We start from the raw sequence: 24,532 nt of genomic DNA on the forward strand, positions 1-24,532 counted from the left end.
GGTGTCACCCAGCCGATGAACGCCCTGCGAACTCCTGGTCTACCTTACCACTGGGGAACTGTTCTCTAAGTCCCCAAAGCACCCCTGCCCCCCACCGCCTCTCTGAGAGCGTTGGTCAGATGGCATGTCCTGCCTGCCACCAAGACTGTCACTGAGCCTGCAGATGGCACCGCGTGGGCCCACACTGTGCCTGAACCATGATGGGTACTGGTCTCCCCGGGGCGCCTCAGTGAACAGCTCCGTCCTGTGTGCAGGACTCGGGGGACACAGTTCTCGTTACCCTGTGTCCAAACTGGACCAGACGAGGGGGCTCTGGGGACCGAGGCAGGAGCTGCCGACGGCTGGGAGGCCAGCTGCGGGGCTTAGTGTCCATCAGGGAGGTCCTCCCACTTTCCAGGGTGCAGGGACCCCCATCCTTCCTGCACCGAGGTCCAGGCTACAGAATGGCATGGCCACCAACCGGCCTCCTCTTCCTGGTCCCTGCGTGGGGAGCCCCAGCTTGAATGCACACCCAGGGGGCTGGGCCGAGATCTGGGTCCCCGTCCCTGGACAGTGAGGCCAGCATCTCTTTCCAAATAAAGAGGTGGAGTGGTGGCACATTACGTTGGCTGTCACCCAGCCCAAGTCCTCACAGAGAGGAAGTGGGACACTACTGGGGACCAACCGCAGCTGCCGTGGCTTTTAAAGGGGACAGGTGAGAGGGCCTGTGATGGACTGGGTCCTCAGGTTTGTCATTCTGGGGGTCAAAGCAGGGCTGAGTGGCCTGGGGCAGCCCCACGTGCCCTCTGCCACCTGTTCCAGGTCACAGGCGTCCTCACTGCTCCGACTGTCCCTGTCTCCCTTGGGCAGAGTTTGCTTGCAAAGGACAAAGCCGCCACCCTGTCCCGCCAAGGTAGAGGGGGTGTGAAGGAAGGGCAAGCCCAGAGCACGGAGGGGTTGGGCGGGGGCCTGGCCACTCTGTCCGCATCACCAGACCTCAGGGCCCCGGGAGCTGGGCCGTGCTCTCAGCTGCTTGGCTGCGTCTTGGTGCATCTCAGAGCCACCCCAAAACAGCACCTCAACCCGGAACCTTCTGGCGCCACTGTGTGCCCACCTGTATCTCTGCCCTCCAGTGCCACCTCCTGGGACAGGCAGGCGTACTGGACCGTGTGGCCCTGTGCCTCGCTCTCCCCTCTGTGCAACAGGGATACCAATGCTCTGTGTTCAGGCCTGGGCACTCCCAGGAAGGGAGGGAAGCAGGACAGAGTGGCCTGATTCACGTCAACTCCACCGAATGACTAGAGCTCAGAACAGCAGCTGGGGCAACCGTCCTTTGCGGGATTCGGTGTCCCCCTGACAAGGAGTGATGTGACGAACTCTCTTCCGAGCACTTCAAAGAGAACACAGCCAGCGCCCGAGGAACAAAGAGAGTTTGGTCCCTTGAGGACTCGCTGTCAGCTTTCACGCAGGAGAGGCCAGAGGGTATTGGATGACTTCCAAAGCGTCGCCAAAAATGAGTCTTTTGATTCCTCAGTAATTCTCAGAGAGTATCAAGACTGTTTAATAAATAGGGAAACAAGGAGTTAAGGTATTGCCCAGGTAAGGTTTTGCGAGCCACATTTCAGTGGACCTCAGAGAGGCGATAAGTAATGTGTAGTACAAGTATATCCCACAGAGCATTTGGGATGTACTTATGCTGAGATGATGGGACATCCCAACTTAACTGGTGTTCTGTTTCCTTTGCATAATCTACCCCAGGGGTCTCATTCTCCCCAGTACCTGGGTGCATTAGGGACGGAGGTTGGTGGCATAGTGTCGACATCAAGAGCCCAGTTCTGGTATCATTTCATCCGAGTCGGTTCTCACACGGCACGGGCCCGGGGTGTGACTTCCCACTGTGTCCTCACACCAGGAGGAAGTATTATTCATTGTCCCCACTTGACTAATGACTCTCAGGGTTCAGAAAAGTTTGGTGAGTTCTTCAGGGTCGCGCAGCGATTGTGTGGCAGAGTCCAGCTTCCAACCCTGGTCCTCCTCTGCATATTGACTTCCCGTCACCCTCCGGCAGCGCAGGGTGGGGTTATTTGGAGATGGTGGTGGTGGGTGGGCAGTCTCACAGCGTAGCCTCAGGTCTGTCTTGGTGGATTCTCCATGAGAAGGTGCACCTCCCCAGACTCAAGCAAGACAAGGTGGGGTGGACTGCAGGGTTCGCAGAGACTCACAGGAGTGGTGCCTGGATTCTCCCGCTCTGTGTCCACCATCTTGGATGATCACTGGTAGCTGGACAACAGGGAGTCCTTTGGTCCTTAGGCATCAGTCCTTCTGTGTCCACCCTGGAAGTGAAGTAGGATTGGCAAGAACAGGGCCCTGTCAACCCAGGCATTCTGGAGCCAGTTTGGGACAGACAGCAAATACTCGGCCCCTTCCTGCCCAGAGGGACAGAGCAGTGGGCTCCATACTGCCGGCTTCCGAGGGCCTCAGCTAGAATCCTTAGCAAAATATGTCACCAGAGACTCTTTCATCCTTGGCTCTGGGTCCAGCTTCAGAGTTCAAAGGTAACTTTTGGCCTTTCATTTTATGACAGATCACTTAGAAGTTGGCTCCGGGGTGGTCCCTGCTGGCCAGCGAAGCCACATACACGTCCCCCCCAGGTGCAGGGCCCAAGCTTGAAGCAGACACTGGCTCTGCCCCGCAGCGTGATCCCAGAGACAACCGAGGCCGTGGGCGGAAGTGGAAAGTGAGGGGGCTTCTAATTAAAAGGCTGCAGCGTAAACCAGAGGCTGGAACGGCACCTGGCACCGCAGACTAAAAATAAACCCTTTCCACCAAAGGAGCATCCCCATGGGGGTGGCCACATCTGCCCTCTGTCTGTCCCCCCAGACAAAGGAATGCTCCAGGATGGGGCCTCTGGAAGGTCCCAGCGTGGCAGGAGGGTGGGATGGGCTGGGCTGGGGCGCACGGGGTATGTAGGCTGCCGTGGGTCTGAGGGTGAATTTAGAGTGTCATCCCCAAGGATCGCCTGATACCTGGGTCTTCCCTGGGCTGGCCTGGGTGACAGGATGTGCTTAGAACTGCCACCTGTGTTTAGCACACCTGAACAATCCCACCATCCGGCAGAATGTAGGGTTCTGAAGGTGCAGGACGTGGGGCAGATACGTGCCCGTGGGAAGAACCAGAGAATATCAGGAGCAAGTCGAGGACGCGTCACGTGGTTGCTACAGTGGAGACGATGATCTTTCCCTCTGGGCCACCGAGCTGTCTTAGGGCACCAGCATATTTGTGAACAGGTGGGTCTCTAGGATCTAGAAGGAAATGGGCATTTCTGACCACGTCTCTCCCTGATGGTGTAGTCATGACAGTGACGTTACATTATGAGAATGCTCTGGAAGGAATCATGCCTACCCGTGGCCAACACCTGGGAGTGCATAGTGACAGTTCAACTTTGGGGTTGGACCCCTTAGGGTCCTACAGTTAGGGACCCTTTGATCTCCTGGCTCCCTCTGTTCAGCCCTTTGAGGAGCATCAGATGTATGGGCCTGGCCAAGAGCAGGCAGCAAGGCCGGGAAGCTGTCCCTCCACCCGGGTGACTGAAGTGACAGTAATCCAAGCCGAAATTCACTCCTCAGAGCCCGATGGTGTGGGCCAAGGAGCCGACAAGAGGGGGCGGGATCGTGCTCCTGAAGCTGCCCTTCAAGGGAGGCAGATTCACCCCCCCCTTGGAGGTGTGCCTCGGTGGTAGAGGGGTGGTGACAAGATTGCACCAACCAGTCCACTGCCCAGCGCACTGTAGGTGCTCCTAGGTGTTCGCTCCTTAGTGAGTTCATCAAGTGCTTTACATTCAAGTTTCGAGGGGAATCCACATTCAGAACTAAAAGAGGAAGTGCTTTATTCACCAATCCTGATCAGCCATTCAGCAGGTACTTATTGAGCATCTACTAGGCCCCCAGTGGTGTTGAAGTGATGGGGCAGAAATGGCAGACAAGCAGTGTTCCCAGCTCCATGAGCGAGTCAGGAGTCAGCCAGGTCCAGGGGAGGGGGAAGTGGGCCAGGCACACAGCTGCGCCTTCTGGAACGTGGGTGGGGGTTAAACCCAGGATTGAAAGAGCCCGTGGCTTCTAGACCTAGCAAGCTTTTAAATAATAGCAGTGATAATAATAATAGCTACAGTTTCTCCCGCTGTTCCTCCGGAGCATCTTTCCCTCCCTTGGGCTGCCCTCTAATTGGTTAAGTGGTTCCTTTAGAAGTAGTGAGAGGTTGTCATCAGTCGTATTCAGACGCGTGGCTTCACAAGGACTGATTCGCCACCTCCTCGGGTCTGGGCCTAGACCTTCCCCAAAGCTGTGACTCCTGGGGAAGCAAGCCCCTGAGGAACTGAGATGGAGTCAGACAAAAAGGAAAAAGCCAGTCAGACGGCCCACGCCCGTGGACACACCGCGGACAGCTCGCGTCTTCTCAACTCACGCGTCTGGAGAGATCATGCTGATCGCCTTCAGACTCCTCTTCTGAAAGCTTGGGGTCGTTGTGCATGCGCTGCTGGACCAGGACTCTCAGACCCAGGCCACGCTCGGCTGAGGTTAGGCGGAGTCCTGAGCCCGACCTGATTGAAATGCTCTGCCTCTGGCCAGGCCCCTCTGGAAAGCACAGGCTTCAGTTTCATGGGCTCCAATGTCCCTCTTGTCCGTCTGCTTCAACTCAAGGAAACTGTGGGATCCTTAACATCCCGAGTTCTGTGCTTTGATCATCCTGAGACCACTGTCCCTGCCCAGGCAGGCTGGTCCCCACCTGCCCTGCCCTTCTGCGTGCCCCCAGCTTCCATATGCTGGAGGAAAGAGCCTCTTCCCAGAGCAGCAGGTGCAGAGGGGCAGGAAGGCCAGGGGTCAGGTTGGTAGCCAGCGCCTTTCTCCCGTCCCTGGTTCATCCTGGGCCCGGGTCATGTGGCCACCAAACAGCAGGACGCCAGCCAAGGCCTAAGAAAAATCTTGGAGAATACCCCAGTCCGTGAATCATAATGGTCTCTGGTTAATGGGAGCTCCATACTTGGGGGGATCTTTTAGTTTCTTCTTACGGGTTTGGGGTCGTTTGTTCTTGTTAGTTTGGGGGTTTGGATTGTTTGGGGTTTTTGTTTACTTTGGCAGCGCTGGGGTGGGACCCAGGCACGTGTCTGCTGCTGAGCTGCACCCTAGCCCTCCTCCTCCTCCTATTTACCTCCAGGTATTTAACATTTCATTTCTAGACTGTTCTTAAGGGTTATAGCAAGAGAGAAAAACGGGAGAAAAAGAGACAAAGAAGTTAAGAAGAGCTGGGAGAAAAAGACCCGCGACCCAGCAGGTGACACTCCTCCTGTACCTTTCGAGTCCTCATTCTGTGAAGTTGTGCTGAGGCCTCCCGGCCTGACCATCTGATCAGCTGTCATGACGCTCAGGACAGTGGGAACAGGGGACCTGGCAAACCTGTATGCGTAGAGGTTATGGTGGCCTAGTACCTAGGCACTGAGGGTCCAAGCCAGGTTTCTGCAGATGATTCACGGGGAGGATTTGTTCAAGGCGCCCACCCCTGAGGCTGCTGCCCAATCGGAGCCTGGGAATCTGCATTCTGACAAGAGGTGCCCCTGGATGCTTGTGTTCTGAAGAGTTTGAGATCCAGACATTTAAAGCAAACAGCATCCTGGCAGGAATGTGTAAGAATAGTCGTTCCGGGGCCAGTGAGTGACCCCCAGCAGCCGCCTGAGGTCTAGTTTATGAACCTCACTGAAGAAATGAGAATCAGGGTGTGTAGAACCATCTGATGTACAGACGGCCACATGGTGAGATGCTCAGTGGAACTGGATGGGGGAGGCGTGGGCAGAATAGAGGAAAAGTTTGTGGATTTTTAATTCAAAGTCCTTGCCCTGCCTTTTTATGTCTTTTCTGGTTTTTAATGCCTCTTATCCTACCTCAGCCTGGAAACCCAAATCACTGGAATTCAATTTTTCAAACTCCACCTTTCATCACTCTGGAAATACACCTCCTTCCTGTCTAGTCCCCCACCCCTCTCTCCAGCCCCACCCTCCATGGGGTCCAGGGGGGGTACCAGGTGGGACTACCTGTTGTGCTCAGTACTAGGTAATAGTCACCTTTTGGTGGTCAGCCCCCTGAGGCACTGGTCCAAAAGTCCCTCATACTGGAGTGGCAGGGTCAGAACCTGAGCTTAGCTGTCTGTGTGTCTGACCGGGGGTATCTGCTGTCTCTGGACAGCTGACGTCGTCTGCCGGTGCCCTGGATCTCGAGCCTCTCTTAGGCCTCTTCCTTCCCAGCTTTCTAATCATTTATGGGACCAGATGGTGAAACAAACAGTGATTTATTCTGCGGGCACAGAGGGATTAGAATCCTTCTTTCTCGCTGCCGCTAAGTATCTATTATTTGAACACATATTTCCTGGCACATAGTCCACAAAGACGGCCCTTGAACTTGACATGGATTGCCTTTAATCCTCCCTGTGTGCTCTTGAGTAGTAGGTGTGAGTAGCCCCATTAGAGATGGGGAAACTGAGGCCCGGACCTGTCCCGAGACCCGTCCAAGGTCACGCAGCTAGAATCACCCCCACCTCCACTCCTACATCCACAGGTGTGCGCCCTTCCCACGAGGCTGTGCTGCTGCTGGCTCTTGGGCTAGAAGAGTGAGTTACAGAGGGCACGGGCCACAGTGGCTGCCATGCCCTTGTGAGCCACCCCTGGTGAATTCAGGCCCCACAGGCTGCCCCGGAACGGGGGCCCATGCCCAGCCTTGCAGGCCCTGCCCCTCTGGAGGGCGCAGCGGGTGCTCCCAACACCAGCAGTTCTGAGCCAATGGCTCCAAGGCCACAGCTTCTGCCAGCAGACCTGGTGGCCCAGGGGCCCCTGGTGGGCGCTGCTGGTGGAATAAGCCCAGGAAGAAACCTGTTCAGGCCCAGCTGATGGCTTCTTGCAGTTGTGGACACGACTTTCTGTTTTATTGTTTTAAAATTTTATTTCAAGGTAGTTGGAGATTTGGAGCTGCTTGAGGAAAACCCAGTCCCAGAATCTGAAAGAAAGAGCGTGGTCGTGTCAGGGTCTCATGTGGGTTCTGCTCTCAGAACAGTGTCCCCTCTGAAGGGCCAGCAGTTCCAGGCCCTGGGTAGGCATGTGGTAGATGGCCTTCATTTAGATCTCGCCTTGGCCCATCTTATAGATGCAAAACGGAGACACAGAGAGGTTGCCTTGTCTTAAGGTCACACAGCAAACGAGGGAGGGCAGGATTAGAACTTAAGATGAGAACCTGAGCACCTGCTGTCCCTCCCTATTTTGGCTCTGCATATTGTCACAGGTGGAAATGGGTGGGTGGCGGTTCTCCAGTCCCATATTTCCTACTCTGCCAGGGGCAAGGGCAGGGCCTCAGGCCACCACCCCTGCTCACTCTGCAGACACCTGCCGCCTTCCCCTAGGTGCCTAGTTGTGTGGCCTGTGGTGAGAAGGACGCGGAAGGCCAGGCTCCCTGCCTCCTGGGAGAGCTTCAGGGCAGAGTCAAGGCAAGGGACAGAGCGAGGTGATCTGAGGTGGAGTCAGTGACCTCCGCGGGGGAGGTTTTGAGGTGCTCTGGCAGGAAGGTCACGTGTCTAGTAAGTGACATAGTGATTCTGTGTCAGCACTGTGCTCGCACTTGGGCCTTGCCTGGCACTGCGTGGCCTGATCAGGGCAGGAGCGCTTGTGTCCTGAAAACTACGGCCCCCTACTCTGGTGCAGTGCTGTCACTAGACGTGGAGAAACCCGGGTGAGCTCCGTGCAGCACCAGCCCCAGGGAGCTGAGACAGGGGCTAGACAGGTAAACAGGTGGCTGTGGTACGTAGAAGGGAGACAGTGGGCTGTGGAGTCTAGCTGCCTGGGTCTATTCCTGCTCCCCACCTGCTAGCTCTATTATTATTATTATTATTATTTATTAGTTGTTGATGGACCTCTATTTATTCATTTATTTATATGTGGTGCTGAGATCCGAACTCAGTGCCTCACACGTGGGAGGCAAGGGCTCCACCACTGAGCCCAGCCCAGCCCCACACCTGCTGGCGCTGAGGCTCCAACTCCTCCCCCTGGGCCTCAGTTCCTCATGTGCAGCGGCCAGTGTCTGCCTCGCAGGGTTGGGTGGGAGCTGAGGTGTTGGCAGGTGATAAGAGCTTAGAGCCCTGATGGGCACGCAGCATGTGGTGCTGGTCCCTGCACCGGTAAGGTAGCAGGGGGTGTGACAGTCACCCTATCTTGCAGCTTCCCAGGGAGGAAGCAACTGGCTGATGGGAGCCGGGGACAGGGCTGGTCCATCACAGAGTCATTTCCGAAGAGGTGAGGTGAGGGCCGGTGCCCACAGCCGTTGGTAAGAAAGGGGGTCGGCATGGAGACACCTGAGGGGGAGACCAGGGCAGAGGACTCGCCCGCCTGGGCCCCTAAGGTGTAAGAGAGCACCCCACTTCTGAAGCAGCCAGGGTCAGCGTCCCGCCAGGCAGCCCTGCAGGGCACAGGGCTACAGGTGGAGCCCGGATGAGGGTCTGGAGCTCAGGAAGAACCGGGTCAAAGCTGTGATGGGAGGGACCTGGTCTGCAGGGGACCCAGCTTGTCAGCCACCATCCAGCCTAGAGATGACACATCTGGTACCAAGGTGGCCAGGGTGGGGAGGGGATGGCCCAGTGCCCGGCAGAGCACCTGGGCAGACCACTCCCCGAGACGGGACACAGGAAGAGGCAGTGACACCTTCCGGCATCTTCTATTCGAGGTCCCTGCAGGCCGCTCCAGGGTGAAGACCCCCAGGAAGTGAGAACGCGCTCCCTGCCTCCCTGGTCCTTCCTGGGCCCTAGAGGGTGGCAGGAGAGCACTGCCCCGGGAGGACCAGGAGTTCAGCTGCCCTGAGAAGGAGAGGACGTGGCCTGTCCAGTGGGAGCGAGAAGGGCAGGGAGGGAGCAGAGGAGAGGAGAGAGGGACAGAGAAAGGAGGCTCATCTCCGAGGGGAGGATGCTGGGAAAGAGGCCGTGAGCCCCAGGCGGGCACAACAGATGCCCGGCCAGGCTGCGCTGGGGACTCACTGTGGCTTCCAGCTTAGTCCCATGTATTTCCAGATGTTTCTGGTTAGAAGTTCCAAGAAAATTCAGAGAAAATGCCTGGCCCTTCTGGATTCTGGCCCAGGGTGAAGAGCGCCCCAGGTGGATTCAGCTGTAGTTTCAGAGCAGCAGGGTGGGCCGGGGCTGGGCCCACCCCGAGGGCATCTCGGGAGCCCAGGGGACATCTGGGTGCCTCACCTGTGGCTGCTCTGCTCTGCCCAGGGCTGGCCATGGAGACTCAGAGAAGAGCCCTGGTTTGATTTTGAATTCCAGCCCCGTGTCCATGAAGGACAAGGGTCCAGAGTGGAACAGGAGGATCACGAGCTGGAGGCCAGCCTGGGCAGCTGAGCAAAGACACTGTCCTCAAAGAAAATATAAAAAGCAGTGGTCAGCACTGGCCCCGCGTGTGTAAGACCTGGGTTCGTCCCCAGAACCACAGGAAGGAAGGACGACGGGACCTCAGAGATGTAGGCTTCGCTAGAAACCTGTGCCACCACCCAAAATCTGACTTAGGAGAGCGGAGGTGGGGTGAGGGGTCGCCTCCCTGGGCCGTGAGGGTCCTTGTCGTGGGCCCTGAGAAGACAGGAGGGCAAGACCCGTCCTGTGGTGTACACAGGTGACACCGTGTTCCAGGTCGTGTTCCCCCGTGTTGAGGTGGGTCACCCCAGAAATACCGAGGCAAGGGCACAACCTTTTATTGAAAGGACAGAACAGAGAGGCTCTCCACAGAGGAGGGGGTCCAAGTGGGTGCCCCGGGAGGGGGCTGTCCTGTCCCTTCTCAGATCTCAGGTCCCTTTGTTCTGCCCTCTTCTCCCATCACCAGAAGGTGGAGGGACCCCAGGCAGGACAGCTGATTCCCTGGAGGCAGGTGACCGTGCAACAGGAGGGGAAGAGGAAGCGCCCTGGAGCGTTAGCGTCTTATTTCCTCTTATTCCCATCTTATTCCCATCTTCCTGACCAACCATCACCCTCACTGTCCTTCCCCAGCCTCGGCCATCTCTATGGAATGTCCTGCCTGAGCAAGTACTCACGGGGAATTCTGATTCTGTAACTTCAGAAACGGGAGTTCACCAGGGCCTCTCTCCTGAGTTGGGTCTCACGGTCACTGTCAGAGGGTCTTCGGACCCAGAAGCCATGCTTGTCCCCACAGGCCTGAGCCACCCACCAGCCTGTCACCTGCAGGTGGATCTGTTGGTGGGCAGGGTGGGGTGGCACCGGACAGGCTCTCGGTCGGGCTTGTTAATGAATGACCCATTGGCCTAGAATTTTCCAGCTCATTCTGTTTCTCTCTCAACCTCCTGCAGCCCCTCTGCCGGGTGCCTCCCTCAGGGCAGCGAGCAGACCCTGAGTGGAGGTACGCCGGCCATTTCTTGGGGAACAGTAGATTTTTTTTTTGTTGTTTTGTTTTTTTTTTAGATTTTTGTTTTTTCAGAAGAAAACAAATAGACAAAGCCCCCCTCCACCCCCATGTGGCTTTGCTTGGAGGGACAGGCAGGAGGTGACACATGAGCCATGGGGAGGCCCAAGGCCAGCTCCCCTGGGAAGGCTGTGGTGGCCTGTCCCCACTGTCCCCAGATGCTCTTGTTCCCTGGAACTGGGGGTCTCCCCAGGAGGCTCTAGTTAGCTCTGGAAGTGCATCCATTCATGACAATCGCCATGCCTTCAGCCGCCGCCTGCCTTGACCCCACTTGCTTGTCTGAACCCCTCCGTTCGCTGCCACCGCTCTGAAGCACCACTTAATGTATAAAAAAAGCCCCCGCCCCCGTGCCGCCCCCGCCCCCGCTCCGCAGGGTGATTACGTCTGCGAAGCTTCCTTTCTGGAAGCCTGGTGGGGGAGGGGGCCACACCTCCCCGTCCCTGCTGTCCAGCCTGTTCCTGTGGCTCTGGGTACAGCCCAGGCAGGGCCAGCCACGGTGTCCTACCTGTGCCCTGCTCCCTTGCCTTTGGTCTGCACTCTGTGCCCCACCCTGTCCCCTCCTCGGGTGGCCTTCTCTCTGTGCCCAGCTCGCTCCTCCCGGTCTCTACACCCTATCTGAGGAAAAGCAGTGGCTTCCCTGCCACTGGGCCAGCGCTCTGGCCCTGCCTCGGCCACCTGTGCCCAGTGAGAGCCAGAGGCTCACGGATCCCTCCTCGGGAAAGCCACTGCTGCCTCACGTCACCGTCACGCCCGCCCCGTGGCTGTGAGCACACACTTACGGGCCATCGTTACTCCTGTCCCCACGGCCACCTGGGGTGAGTTATTGTTTGGCCCATTGTACAGGTGAGGAAGTGGAGGCTTGGGCGAAAGCCCGGGCCTTGCCGCTGGTAACTGCCAGATCTGGAGCCCGACGCCAGCCTCCTGTCGGTCCCTGGGTTGTCCCTGGCCCCCCTGTGCCGTCATCTCTTCCTCCTCCAGGTCCTGTGGGACACATCCTCTCTCCCCACGTCTTATCGAACTTGGAATTGGGCTTCCTCAGCCCCTGAGCCCGGGGCCTGTGTTTAACTGACCAGTTCGTCCTTCCCTGGCACGGAGCCCAGGGTGGGCGGTGGGCAACCTGCTGGGCAGGGGAGAGGGTGAGTGGACCCATCCACAGCCCACAGAGGGCCCACGGAGCCCTAGTGGCACTCCAGGGGGAAGCCGATATGGTCACATGAAGGCCTGAGGCTCCCTGTCCCTCTCTCTGCCTTGAAGTCCCCAACCTACCACTTGTTAGTCACCACCCCAAGGAGCCAGAGGAAGTGCAAGGACAAGTAACATCAGCCAGTCTTCCCTCCTGTTGGTGTCTTGGGACAAAGGACTACTGGGCAGGGTGGACGTGGGGAATTCTTCATCTTTTTATGACCACTCTGGCCTGAGTTTCTAGAAGACACGGCGCCTTCCCTGGGCCACTCACTGGGGACGCCCAGCGTGATCACCACCGTTACCACCACGGGGGCTTCCACCAAATCCAGGCGTCCTGGGCGGAGCAGGCCTGAGCTCCTCCCAGCAGATACTCTGGGGTTTTGTTCAGCATTGATTTCGTGGGTTGGGGAGAGGCTGATTCTCTGTAAAAATTGTATCTTGAAATCAATTCATTTCTCCCACTTGCCCAAACAGGGTCGTTGAGCTTAAAAAAAAAAAAAAAAAAAAAAGATTTTCCCCAGTGCTTGCTTCACTTTTTAAAATGAGCGCCCCAAATTGGGCCAGCACAGGGGAGCCTCACCCTTGTTCCTTATTCTGGATGATAAACTAGGTCACTTGCTCCTGCTTGGATTCAGAATTCCCACCGACTGTGGCTCCTCGTGTATGCAGTCACGATGCTCCTCTTGGTTGGCGGGAGGGTGTCCTTTCCAGCACACGGCCTGGTCCTGGCACCACCACACTGATGGCTCTGTAGTGGCAGTAGAGCAGGTCCCAGGCCGGCCTGCCCTCGCTCTGTCCGAGGACCCATCCCCACCCCACTGTTAGGCCTGCTGGGGAGACGGAGCAAGAAGACCCTTCTTCCCTCTGTACCTCGCAGCTGCACCCACACAAAGGCAGAAGCCCTGGGCTCCAGTCCTCGCCCTGTGGCTCCCGGGCGCAAGTGGGCGAGTGCCCGTCTCAGGGCCTCAGTTGGCCATCTGAAGAAGCAGGCTGGGAATGGGTGTTGCAAAGGCATTTTCAACCTGAAGCTCTGTGTTCCGGGCCATACAGGCAGAGGGAGGGGTCTTCACACCTCGGATGTCCTGAACTCGTGGTGTCCTATCCCTCTGTGGGCCCAGGTCAACGTCTGTGACCTCGCCTGTGCTGTGTGTGCGTCCAGAGGTCCTCGTCCTGGCCTTAAGAACCTGGGCTCCTTCCGTTGGGCTCGTCCCTGTAGCACTCCATGGTTGGTGGCCTTCTGCCACGCTGCCATTGGGACCGTACATGGGCCGTCCTTCTTGAAAAAGGAAAAAGGCCATGAATGGACAGACAAATCTTAGTACTAAAGACATTCATGTGTAGGCAGAGAGCTAACTGCCCTGTGAATGCTGCCAGTATTGGGTACCTTTTGTCTGGAACCCAGAAGATGCCGGCCCCCACCCCAGCAGCCTCAGAGGCTGGAAGTGAGTTGAACTCACACTGTTGATGGTGACTGGCATCTCAGAGAGCCTGAGATAAAGGGGCCTGGGTGATGGTGGGCAGATGGCCCTCGGGGCCCAGGTTGAGACTGCCAAGGGTGGAGAAGAGGGGTTCGAGAAACGTGAGGCTTTAGAGCCCCAACTTCAGAGCTGGTACCTCCTCTCCTCTCGGCAAAAGGCTCCCGTCCCCTCACCAGGAATGCACACCACGCAAAAATGAAAGCCCCAGAGAGTGGCTCCCATGTCCCTTTAGGACAGTGGGGAAATGGGGTGTCATTGAAACTTGCTCCTTTATTAAGAAATAAATCAGCCTTTTGGGGTAGCTCTCACCCCGTAACCCACTTACTCCTAAATCCCATCATGCTTCGCCGTCCCGTGGCTCATCTTTACGTGGCTGGAGCACTGCTCCTTAGACCGCCATCTCCTTAACAGCTGCCCATCAAGGGCCTGCCGTCACATCTGTCTGTCTCCTCCATCAGCAAGAGACTGAATCTCCGTGAACCAGGAGTTTTGTAGGATGACAAATGTATTTGACATTAACCGCAGAGCCTGCTCGGGAAAACGCAGGGCTGAGTCAGCAGTCCTCAGCATGGAACAGAGGCCACCAGCCCCACGATCGGAGTGGTGGGATCACTACCAGGCTGCGGTCCAGGCCGTGCACCTTGGCCCCCACCCAGCTGACCTGCTCAGGTGGCATCAGAGCATCCACACTGTCCCCCCAGCCCGCTGTGCTTCTTACCTATGCTGCAGATTGAGAACCGCTGCCAGGCAGAAGGCAGAGTGACCAGCTGGCTGTCCTGCCAGCCACTGACAAACGACGCGCCGTGAGGTTTATGACACTTACTACTTCCTGAGCACTCGCTGGGTCCCGGGTACTGTGCTAAGTGCCTTCTCTGTGGGTTCTCAATCCTTAAAACAACCCTGAGGAGTACTACTCTTACTGTGCCCAGTTTACAGATGGGGAAACTAAGGCCTGAGGGGGTCGAGTGACTCAGGCAAAACATCCATAGAATACGCTGGGAGCAGAGCCATCAAAGCCAGCTGGTTCAAGGGGGAAGCTCCAGGAGAACCTGGAGGGCCCATCTTCCCAGAGTGTCGCCCTCAGGGAGGCCATCTCCGTGGGGGAGGGGAAGCCCTCCTCCCTCTCCGCCCAGCGGTGACTTCCCAGAGCCCAGAGCTGGCCGGCAGGTGCACAGCCCGCCGGCCCCGCTGCCTTCAGATTTCCCAGGAAATCCAGCCTCCCGAGCAAGCAGCACAAGAGCAGTGTCCCTTCCCCGCCATTGTCCCTGTGGCAGGCCACGATTCATCAGAAGCCAGTCCAGCTTGGCAGCAGCCCCATTCCTGTTCCGACGCCCCTCCCGCACCCTGCCCAGGCCTCCGGAAGCCCAAACAGAGGCTCTGAGATGTGAATCAGGCCCTTCCAGCTGCACCTGGCCGGCCGGAAGGGAGCCCGTGCCACACACCCTCGTGGGCAGCGCTGGGGGCCCCTGACCAGCATTTGGTTCCCTTCCTCCTGGCCTCCCCAGATGGTGGGCGGTGCCAGGGTCCTCCCCTCCCCCAGGGCTGCCACAGTCACTCGGGGCTCAGCACTGGCCGCTCACGGGGATCTCAATCCTTAACCCTGAGGAGCCCCCGCTGCTCGTCGGCCTCCACCTCTGGGCTGGTGCTGAGCCCCGAAGCTGCAGCTGCAGGCAGGGTGCCAGGCCTGCGGGGGAGCAGGGCCGGTGCAGGGATAGGCACCAGAGCCCAGCAGCCTCGCAGCCGCGGACCCTGCACAACACCTGCCACCCCGCACTGGATCCTTCCTTCATTCCCTTGACGAATCTTACCGTGTCTTTTATGTGCCAGGCACTGGGAGTACAATAATGAACCCCCAAAATGAAAAGTATCTACTCCAGAGCTCGGGGTGTGACTCCGTGGTAGACATGCGCTTAGCCTACAGGAAGCCCCAGTTTAAAAATAAATCTGCCCTCTGGCCTCTTCAAGATCCAGAAGGGAGCGACCAGCAAAATAAGTCAGTTGTGATAAGTGGATCAGAAGCAGGTGGGGGCTGAGGTCAGGAAAGGGGAGGGGGAGAGCTGAGGCCCCAGAGGTTTCTCTTTTTTTTGCGGGGGGTACAAGAGATTGAACCCAGGAGCGCTTAATCACTGAGCCACATCCCCAGCCCTTTTTAAATACTGTATTTAGAGACAGGGTCTCTGAGTTGCTTAGGGCCTTGATAAGTTGCTGAGGCTGACTTTGAACTTGCGGTCCTCCTGCCTCAGCCTCCCAAGTCACAGGGATTAACAGGCGTGGGCCACCCCAACCAACCAGAGGTTCCTCTTGATGGCCACCCTGACCCTGAGTTTTTCTGGATGCACTTGGGGGTGGCCAGCGCCTCCCTGGTTCCACCTGGCTGATCTGTAGTTGGCTCTGGGGTCCTTTAGCTGAGCAGGGGCACCTGGCTTTGGGGCATCCGGGGCTCCAGCAGGGAAGTCCTTCCATCCTGGAGTGACCGGGAGAGGCTGCAGGCGGTGGCCCTCAGGCAATCCCAGCCCAGTGAGGTACAATGAAACCGTCCCAGGATCACACACGGGTCCTGCTCAGTCCAAGCCTCTACTTTACACCCTGGCATTGGACCTCCCTGCCAGGGCAGCCCTGGGATCCCAGAGAAGTGGCCACAGCTGGAGCAAGTCCATCTGCTCTGGGTGAGACCCGAGCCTCAGAAGAGCTTAATGTTCCCCTGTGATCTCAGTAAGCGACCAGCGTTGAGCCCCCAGCTCCATGGGTCTCCTGGAGACGGGAACTCCCAGCTGGGTCTGGAGACCTCCTCGGGCAGGATCTCTGAGTGCAGTCTGCCTGGATTAGAACCCCAGCCTCAATTTTTTTGGTTTTTTGATTGTTTGTTTTGTTGGGGATTGAACCCAGGGCCTTGCGCATGCCAGGCAAGCACTCTACCAACTGAGCTATATCCCCAGCATGCCCCCCACCCCGCCTCAGTTGCCACATCTCTAAGTTGGGAATATGAGTGATACCTGCCTCACAGAGTGTGAGGATTAACAATGGCTGGAACATAGTAGGTGCTCAATAAAATGGTAGCTGTGGAAAGGTGTGCCTCTCTCTTGCTGAAGCTGTGGTTTCCACCGTAAGTCCTGGTGACCAGCCCTTTCCCTGAGTTTAAGAACTGCTGGACCAGACGGAAATGTAATAGACTCCAAACAAATCAGCTCAACGGGTTCTGTTCCTTCCCCCCCAGTTCTGCAATGACAGACGAAAGAATGCATCAGAAATATTCAGATTTTTCAAACAGAGAAGCTGAGGCTGCGCCTGAGCTAACACTCGTGAAAGGCAGATTCGGACAGTCCCAGTCACTGGAAGCTTCCAGAGTTACCTGTTTCTCTGGATTTCCATTTCCCTGCATCCCCCCTACCCGAGCATTGAGGTGAGCAATGCTTCTTCCTTCTGCGTGGGTCTCGCATCCGAGGGAGGTTGCAGACATCACGGGAGAGTTTTAACTTAAGGGAAACCAGCTCTTCTTCCTTTAAGAGGAAACGGTAGTAAAATTTTAGAGGCTTTGTCCAACAACCTCTATATTTGGTACTTAAAGTAATTATAGTTGCCTTTTTTAAATGTCCAAATTAAAAATAGACATTGCAAGGAGATCACAGGACACAGCCCAGAGCCGGGAGCCATGTCCACGGTTTCCGAGAATCAGCCTCCCCTGACCTAATGGGTACTTCGGGGAGACCAGAGGGGCCTGAATGGAGCTGGAGACTGGGGCCGGGGTACGTCTAAGAGCCTCCCGGCGGCAGATGGTGAACCTGGATGCTGAGCGCTGTAATTAACAAGAGCTGTGAACTGGAGAGAGATGGAGGATTAGAGTCATTTCCACAGAGTTTCAGTGTGGTTCTCAAAGTGTGCTGACCCGACCATCAGCACCAGCTGGGGTTAGGGGTTGAACTGGGTCCCCTGGCCCCAAGTTCATGTCAAATTCTCAACCCCAAAGTCCCTCAGAATGCAACTGTGGTTGGAGATGGTATCTTTAAAGAGGTGATCGTCTAAAACCAAAATGTCCAGACAGCACTCTAATCCTTAGAAAAAGAGGAGACCCGGGTGGGGCCTGATCAAGGGCGGGTGTGTGAAGAGGCAGGAAGATGGGTAGTCATCCTTGAGCCAAAGAGGGAGCCCCCTGAACACCAGCCCTGCCCAGCACCTTGATCTTGGACTTCAGCCTCTGAAACTGTGGGAGAATGCCTTCTGTCGTTTAAGCCCTCCAATCTGGGGTCCGGCTGCCCTAGCAGACTCACACGCTGGGAACCTGCTGGAATTGCAGATTCTCAGGTCCTGTCCCCAACCTGCTGACTCATCAGTTCTGGGAATGGAATCCAGCAAACTTCTTTATGTGACTTCCATGCACGCGAAAGCTTGAGAACCAGTCGATAGTTATTATTGACCCAGGAGAGAATGACGCAGGTGTGGAAAGAAGGAAAGGCCCTTTTGTAGGCTCTGTGGTCTCTGGGGATGTCTCAGTGGCTCCTTAATTGACAGGTATATAGAAAGGGGTCTACAGACAGGGGACATGGAAGCAACATACCTTAGACATTGCAGTTTTCCTCATCAAAAATTCTAACGTGTTGTTATCCAGGAAGGAACATGGAGATTGTCCTGGCTCATCTTGGTGTGATGGCAGAGGAGTCCTGTCTTCCCTGTGACCTGTCCAGGGCTCCCCTTCATCCAAGATTCCCTAAACCAAGCTTCAAGGAATCCACAGAATTTCTAGGGATCTGGAGTTGTGTATAAGATTTTATGAATTTTGTGTTTTTTATTTTGATGACAATCTTTTGAAAAAGCTCAAGCATTTCTGGGTTATCAGCCTCACCCCCTGACATCCTAGTCCTGCCATGGGATACCCTGGCACACATGTTCACTGATGGTGTTTGGTGGCACCAGGTGGCTCCATTTTATTGTTTTCGGCTAATTCGAAGTGGGTGGAGAACAAAATGTGTGGACGGTGTACTTGTACCAAGTAAAAAAGCAACTGGAGTCACAGCTGTGGGGTGCTGGAGTAAGTGGGAATGAGAACCGGAACCCTGAGTGGCCATGAGAACCGGAACCCTGAGTGGCCACGCAGCACAGTAGCAGGGATTCTGTGCCCGGAAGGGCCTGCCCAGAGCCCCCAGAGAGCTCCACAGGATCCCGCAGGACCTCCGTTCCCATAAAATACCCCCCCACCCCCACCGCTGTGCTGAGGTGTTCATCTGAGTGTCTGCTTTTGTTTTGGTCTTGGAGCTGGATACCTGGTCTTGTATTTGTGCATAGTTTAGTGACGCTATTTTTAACCAATCCAGTCAACACTATTCTGAAATTGTTTGAAAACTAAAAAGCATAAAAACAAATTAAAACATGTTTTTAAAGACTTGAACACAGGTGAGTTTCCTCTTTTCGCGGCTCAGGTTTGAGAAGCTCTCTGGCCCCAGGCCTCCCTGAGGGAGGTCATGTGACCTGGCTGTGGCAGGTGCTCTCCTTGCCTCCTTCTCTGCTGTGGAAGAGAAAAAACCCACAAATGCCACATTTCAAAGCCCCACTGAATGATTTTCCACTTCTGCCGTCGGAGGGATTGGAGGGAAAGTGACTCCAATGTCTGGAGTCCATGTTCCCTCCTCTGTGGCCGCGACGCTGGAGCACAGGCTCCCTGGAGATCTAGAAAAGGGGGAGGGGACCCCCTCATTCTTCCGCTCATCTTAGGAATTTCATTGCCTTCAAAATTATCCTGAGTAATTCAAACGGCAAAATTGACGGGCCCTGTTTTCCTCGTGCTCTTTCCATTTCCTTGAAGGACTTTTTTCTTCTTAATGGCATTGCCTACCAGCCCAGGTCGCCCGTGAGTGCTCCTCTTACGGTGATGGATACATCTGCTACCAAGTCAGGAATTGCAAAGGTCAGAGTTTCTCTATTCAAAATAAATGTTAATTGAATTCAGTGACCTGGGACTGACCTGTGGCAAAACTATAGAGCTGGCAAGATTGATCTTTGAGATTCCCGACCTTCTCTCTTAAAAGAATGTGTACCTGTTAACCCCCCTGGACCAGCCCGGGAATCCTTGGGACAAAGGGGGAAGTGGGTCCCGGGTTCCCAGGAGCGCCCTTCGGGGATGAAGGGCAGGGGTAGGAATGAGGCTGGAAAAGCAGCTTGGTGCTGGAGCTGGAGGTCAGCAGACCCGTGTATGGTGCAGAGTCTTCTTGGGACAAAGAAGAAACCAGGACACCATGTCACCTGCAGCTCCTGCAGCCATTCCATAGCCTGGTGTTGTCCCTAACTTGAAGCACAATGAACAACTCCTTTTCTGTTTGAAAGAAGGGCCTAGCCCTCACTTTGGAGAGCAGGGGTGGTGTCATGGCTCTGAGCCTACAACAGGGTGTCATCCTTCCATGCAGGTCCCTGAATCCCTAGGTACTGGTGACCAGGATGGCAGAGCACAGGGCATGGTGGTCTCCTGCTTTGGAGTCCAGAGAACTGGCACAGACCGGACAGTCCTTGGGGAGAAACCTTTGTTCCTGGAATTTAGAGGAGCACAGATGTGTCCCAAGCACAGACCTGTCCCTCTATTAAGACTCTTTGTCCTAGACTGTGACCACACAGGTTGGGCCTCCCCACACCCTTCCCGCACCTGGGGAGGTCTAGCTGCGTGTCTGGACGTAGCCTAGTGGAAATGTTCCAGTCGCCCCCTGACCTGTGTCCCCCCCCTCTTGTGTCCCCTCTGCAGCTGGAACTCTCCAACACGGCCGTCCTGCACCAGATGAGGCGGGACCAGGTGACCGACACGTGCCGAGCCCACAGCGCCCTGAGCCGCAAGCGGCGGGTGCTGACCCCCAACGACCTGAAGCACCTGGTGGTGGACGAGGACCACGAGCTCATCTACTGCTACGTGCCCAAGGTGGCGTGCACCAACTGGAAGCGGCTCATGATGGTCCTGACGGGCCGCGGCAAGTACAGCGACCCCATGGCGATCCCGGCCAGCGAGGCGCACGTGGCGGCCAACCTCAAGACGCTCAACCAGTACAGCATCCCCGAGATCAACCACCGCCTCAAGAGCTACCTCAAGTTCCTGTTCGTGCGCGAGCCCTTCGAGAGGCTGGTGTCCGCCTACCGCAACAAGTTCACGCAGAAGTACAACACGTCCTTCCACAAGCGCTACGGCACCAAGATCATCCGGCGCCAGCGCAGGAACGCCACGCAGGAGGCGCTGCGCCGCGGCCACGACGTGCGCTTCGAGGAGTTCGTCGCCTACCTCATCGACCCGCACACGCAGCGCGAGGAGCCCTTCAACGAGCACTGGCAGACGGTGCACTCGCTCTGCCACCCGTGCCACATCCGCTACGACCTCGTGGGCAAGTACGAGACCCTGGAGGAGGACTCCAACTACGTGCTGCAGCTGGCGGGCGTCGGCGGCTCGCTCAAGTTCCCCACCTACGCCAAGTCCACCCGAACTACGGACGAGATGACCACCGAGTTCTTCCAGAACATCAGCTCCGAGCACCAGACGCAGCTCTACGAAGTCTACAAACTCGACTTTTTAATGTTCAATTACTCAGTGCCAAGCTACCTGAAACTGGAATGAGGGGGCCGGTGGGGTGGGGGTGGGGAGGGCGGGGGTGGGGTGGGCACCGGGGAGGGGAGCGGGGAGAGGGAGAGAGTCATGCTTTTTAATTTAAGATTTTTATTTGTCAAAAGAATTCTATGGATATTGGGTTATTTTGTAAATTAATATTGCTTTGGGGAACGTGCTGCGAGCAGCATGGTGAGAATTATTTAAAGTCCTTCGAAGGGACCGCCGTCTTCAGCAGGGGAAGAGGGTGGCTTGTCCTTGTTTTCAGAAGTGAATACTGCAACACTGTCTCAGAGGTTTCCTTGTGTCCTGGTGAATTCCATGATGACTTGTGCATTCCATAAGTTCTGATTAATATTATTTATCGTTATTTAAACACGGTCTCTGTATAGATTTCTTGTTGGCAGCAGAATAGGAGGTCCCCTGAAGAAATCTATGGCTCCAGCTTTGCTTGCTACAGTTCGTTGAGGGGGCACGGTGTTCTCCCCACTAATCTCTCATGGGGTCGTCTGGTGACAATCCTTGTGATGCATATGGATGCCACTGTTCTTGAAGTTCTGCTGGAGAGAAATAGGTCACTATTGCACTCAGAGGCATCTTCCCAAGGGGCTAATTCCAAACCCAATGCAACTGACCCCAAAGTCCCTTGCAATAAAGAAATGTGACTTTTTTTTTAAACCCAAGGAGAGAGCTGATTGTAGCAATTTTTTTTTTTCACCAAAATTAGCAGCCTGATAGAATAGGCTTTTTTTTTTTTAACAGAAAATTTTAACTGGCAGTGCCGGTTGTGGTGAAGGTGAAGCAGCTGTTGCTTTATAGCCAACAAATATTTATTGAGCATCTACTATTCTAGGTTCAGGTATAGGCCCTGCAGACAGAGCATTGAACAAACCCAGTAGACTTAGCCCTCAAGAAGCTTTACGTGGACACAGAGCATCCAGCTCGACAATTAACCAGACCCCTGATCCTCACTGACTTCCCGTGGGGTTTGGACTCTTTGTAACTCTAGGAGGCCCGTGACCCCTACACATTTGCATTTTTCTCTGGCCCAAATTTGAAAACCACACACTTGGATCAGGCTACTCAGTGAGTAATCTAAGGTCATTACCCAACACAAGAAATAGCAAAAATATTTCCTATTTTGTGCCCTGAAGCCCCGGAAGGGACTCTCCAGGCACAGCGTGGAAGAGTGCTGTGGCTGAGGTCTGGTTGGGTAAGGAAAGGAGAAGGTCCTCAAATGCCTCCTCCCACCATGTCCAGTCCAACATCCAGATCCCCGGGTGGAGGTGTCTTCTACGCTGCCCTGGTACACACTTGGGGATTTGCAGCAGCCTGGCATTTATGCCCCTTGTGAAGATCAGAGGTGGGCTGTGTGTGGGCACGTGCTTACCCGCCCACCCTCCCCATCCTGCAGAGGCTAACCTTTGTGACTGCCAAGCATGAGCGGCAAGGACAGCCTCCCGCCCTCTTAATCCACTCCCCTTTCCTCTGGAAGGCTGGCCGCTGGCCACTCCTGTTCTTTGCTCATTAACATCCAAACCTGCTTCTCATTTCCAGCCATTTCCAGCGCTTTCTCGGTGGAAGTTTGAGCCACATCCCTCTTACAGCTAGTGAATGAGTCGGTAGCAGATACTGTATATAATAATAATAATAATAAAAATAATAATAATAGTTCTAATAATAGGGGAGGGTGGGATGGGGTGTGGGTAAGTTTTGCTTTTGGTTTTTGACGCAATATAGAGTGAAGGGGTGAGCATATTCTAAACAGAAATGAATAATTTATTCTCAGAAACTATTAAAGTTGTGCTGTAAAGCTCACAGCGAGCTCCGTGAGCAGCAGCAGCAGCATCTCAACGAGGAGATTATTTCGTTTCACTTGAGGGAGAGGTGTGCCAGGGAGGTGGCTGAGGCTATTTATAAAACATCACATGTCTTCTGGGCTCTCTCCTCTTTGTGACGGGCACAGCAACTTTGCCCTTCGTGGACAGAGATCTATGCAGTGTGTTTGAGCAAGTAGAGTGACAGACAGACCTTGGCTGTCTCTGCAATTGAGAGTCTGGACTTTATTTCCAGGCAGAAGACAGTGTCCTCAGAGATAGGGCTTCTGTTGAAGCAGGTCGTGCTGCATGTCCTAACCCGTGCTCTACACGACAGGGGCTTTCTGGGACATTGAGTTGGTGTGATGCAGATGAGGCTGGTGGTCAGATGTCCTTGGGAAACCAAGTTGAGGCGTCTCTTTTCTGAGTGGAGAAGGCGTGTCAAGTGCATGGTGAACCCCAAGGCCATCTGGGAGTCAGGCATTTCCTGCACTTGGCATGACCAGGAGGCTGTATTTTGCATATTAACTCCCAGAGCTGATGTCCCGCAGAGAGTGCTTCGGTTAGGGTCAGGCAGCCCCTCCAGGGTCGGCAAGGATCAACCCCCTTGATCCTTGCTTTTGCTTTTGCCCCGCTCCAAAAACAAACAAGCAAAACCAAAATGGCACCAGTCTCCATCTGGTTCCCAGTCTCAGAGGATTAAATGTTGACTTCAGTGCAAGGGATCTAATCCTGGACACCACCACGGACAGCCAGCACCACCCCCAGAGTGGAGGGAAGTCTTGGGTGGTGTGGACGGAAGGGCAGGGGTGGGACTGAGTGCATAAGGCCACTGAGGGCCCCCACTGCCCTGCCTCCAGTCGCTCCACGGGAACAGACGACCCTGGCGGAGGCTTCTGCAAGTCCACAGCCTGCAGCTGTTCACTGTGTGCTTTTTTTCCCCTGGTTTTCATGGAAATCCACATTGGTTTCCGTGTTGGCACCCTCTGTCTTTCCTTCCTGTGCAAGCTCGCCTGGTGCCGTGTGCAGATGGCTTTTCACTGGCTTTTGTCTCTTAAGTGAGATAGATTGTCCTTCAGGGGACGAGGTGTCATGTCTGAAATGAGAAATTCTTTCTCTGCGTTCTGTTTTGTGTTCACGTTTTGTTTTCTAACGACAACAAATTTTTTTTTTAAACAAAAATTGATGCAACCATTTTGCGGAATGTAGAATGTATTCTGTGTCCTTGGCTAAAGAAATCCATGGGTGAAGTGCGCCTGGGAAACAAAAGTCAGTGTTTCCTAAAGAAAAAAAATGTGTTAAGATGCTTCCTACTGCATGCGTAGCTGGAGAAAAGCATGGGCAGGTGTCCCAGCTCCAGGCCCCTTTTCAAAGGGGCTGCAGTGCTTTAAGACCCAGGTGTCATCAAGGCTGTATTTACGAGGACCTTCCTGCTTACCTGTCCCTTTGCTTGGAGAACTTGAGATTTTGTCAGCAGTGGGTTTGGTGCCTGCAGCCTCTCCAGACACCCCCCCACTACCCTCCCCAGCTGGTCTGGGAAGAAGGGCAGCCCAACAACCCGGACTGTCTTAGAGGAGACCCCCCCTCCCTGCCCAGTGGGTGACCCTCGCCTCCCCTCCTGCTGGTTCAGGGTAGTGGGAACTTCAGCAGAACCAGGCCTCCCGGAAACAGGCGAGCCAGCACGTGGTATAATCCACGCTATAGAAAACTCCAGAAAAAGAGTGCAAGGCCCTAGCACACTTAGAGTGCAAGGAACCATGATTATAAAAGTCCCTCTTCTAACCCGGCAAAAAGCAGAGGGTCTCGGCTAACTTTCCTAGACAGTTCTTCCCTGCGTGCGTGCATGAGCGCGCGCACACACACACACACACACACACACACACACACAAGCTGAGCTGCCCTGCCCTGCCCTGTGCAATCCTGGTGACCAGGTCCCATCCTCCCCCACCTCTATGTCAGCAGGACTGACCACACTCTGCTTCCCTGAACCCCACCACCAGAGACCCCCCAGCCTTTCCCA

The 24,532-nt window shown here is 55.4% G+C and overlaps 1 protein-coding gene across 2 annotated transcripts in view; it reads left to right on the forward strand.

The window, feature by feature from the left end:
- CHST11 (carbohydrate sulfotransferase 11) overlaps positions 1–21,924 on the forward strand; it is a 218,089-nt gene extending 196,165 nt beyond the window's left edge. For both annotated transcript variants that reach the window (XM_081310756.1, XM_081310757.1), the window contains exon 3: positions 19,853–21,924. In XM_081310756.1, coding sequence (XP_081166882.1) covers positions 19,853–20,707 — 855 coding nt within the window. In that variant the 3' untranslated portion in view covers positions 20,708–21,924. The remainder of the gene's footprint in view (positions 1–19,852) is intronic.
- The last annotated feature ends 2,608 nt before the right edge of the window (positions 21,925–24,532 follow it).

Source organism: Spermophilus citellus (assembly GCF_964194105.1).
Source record: "Spermophilus citellus genome assembly, chromosome: 10".
Classification (NCBI taxonomy): Eukaryota; Metazoa; Chordata; class Mammalia; order Rodentia; family Sciuridae; genus Spermophilus; species Spermophilus citellus.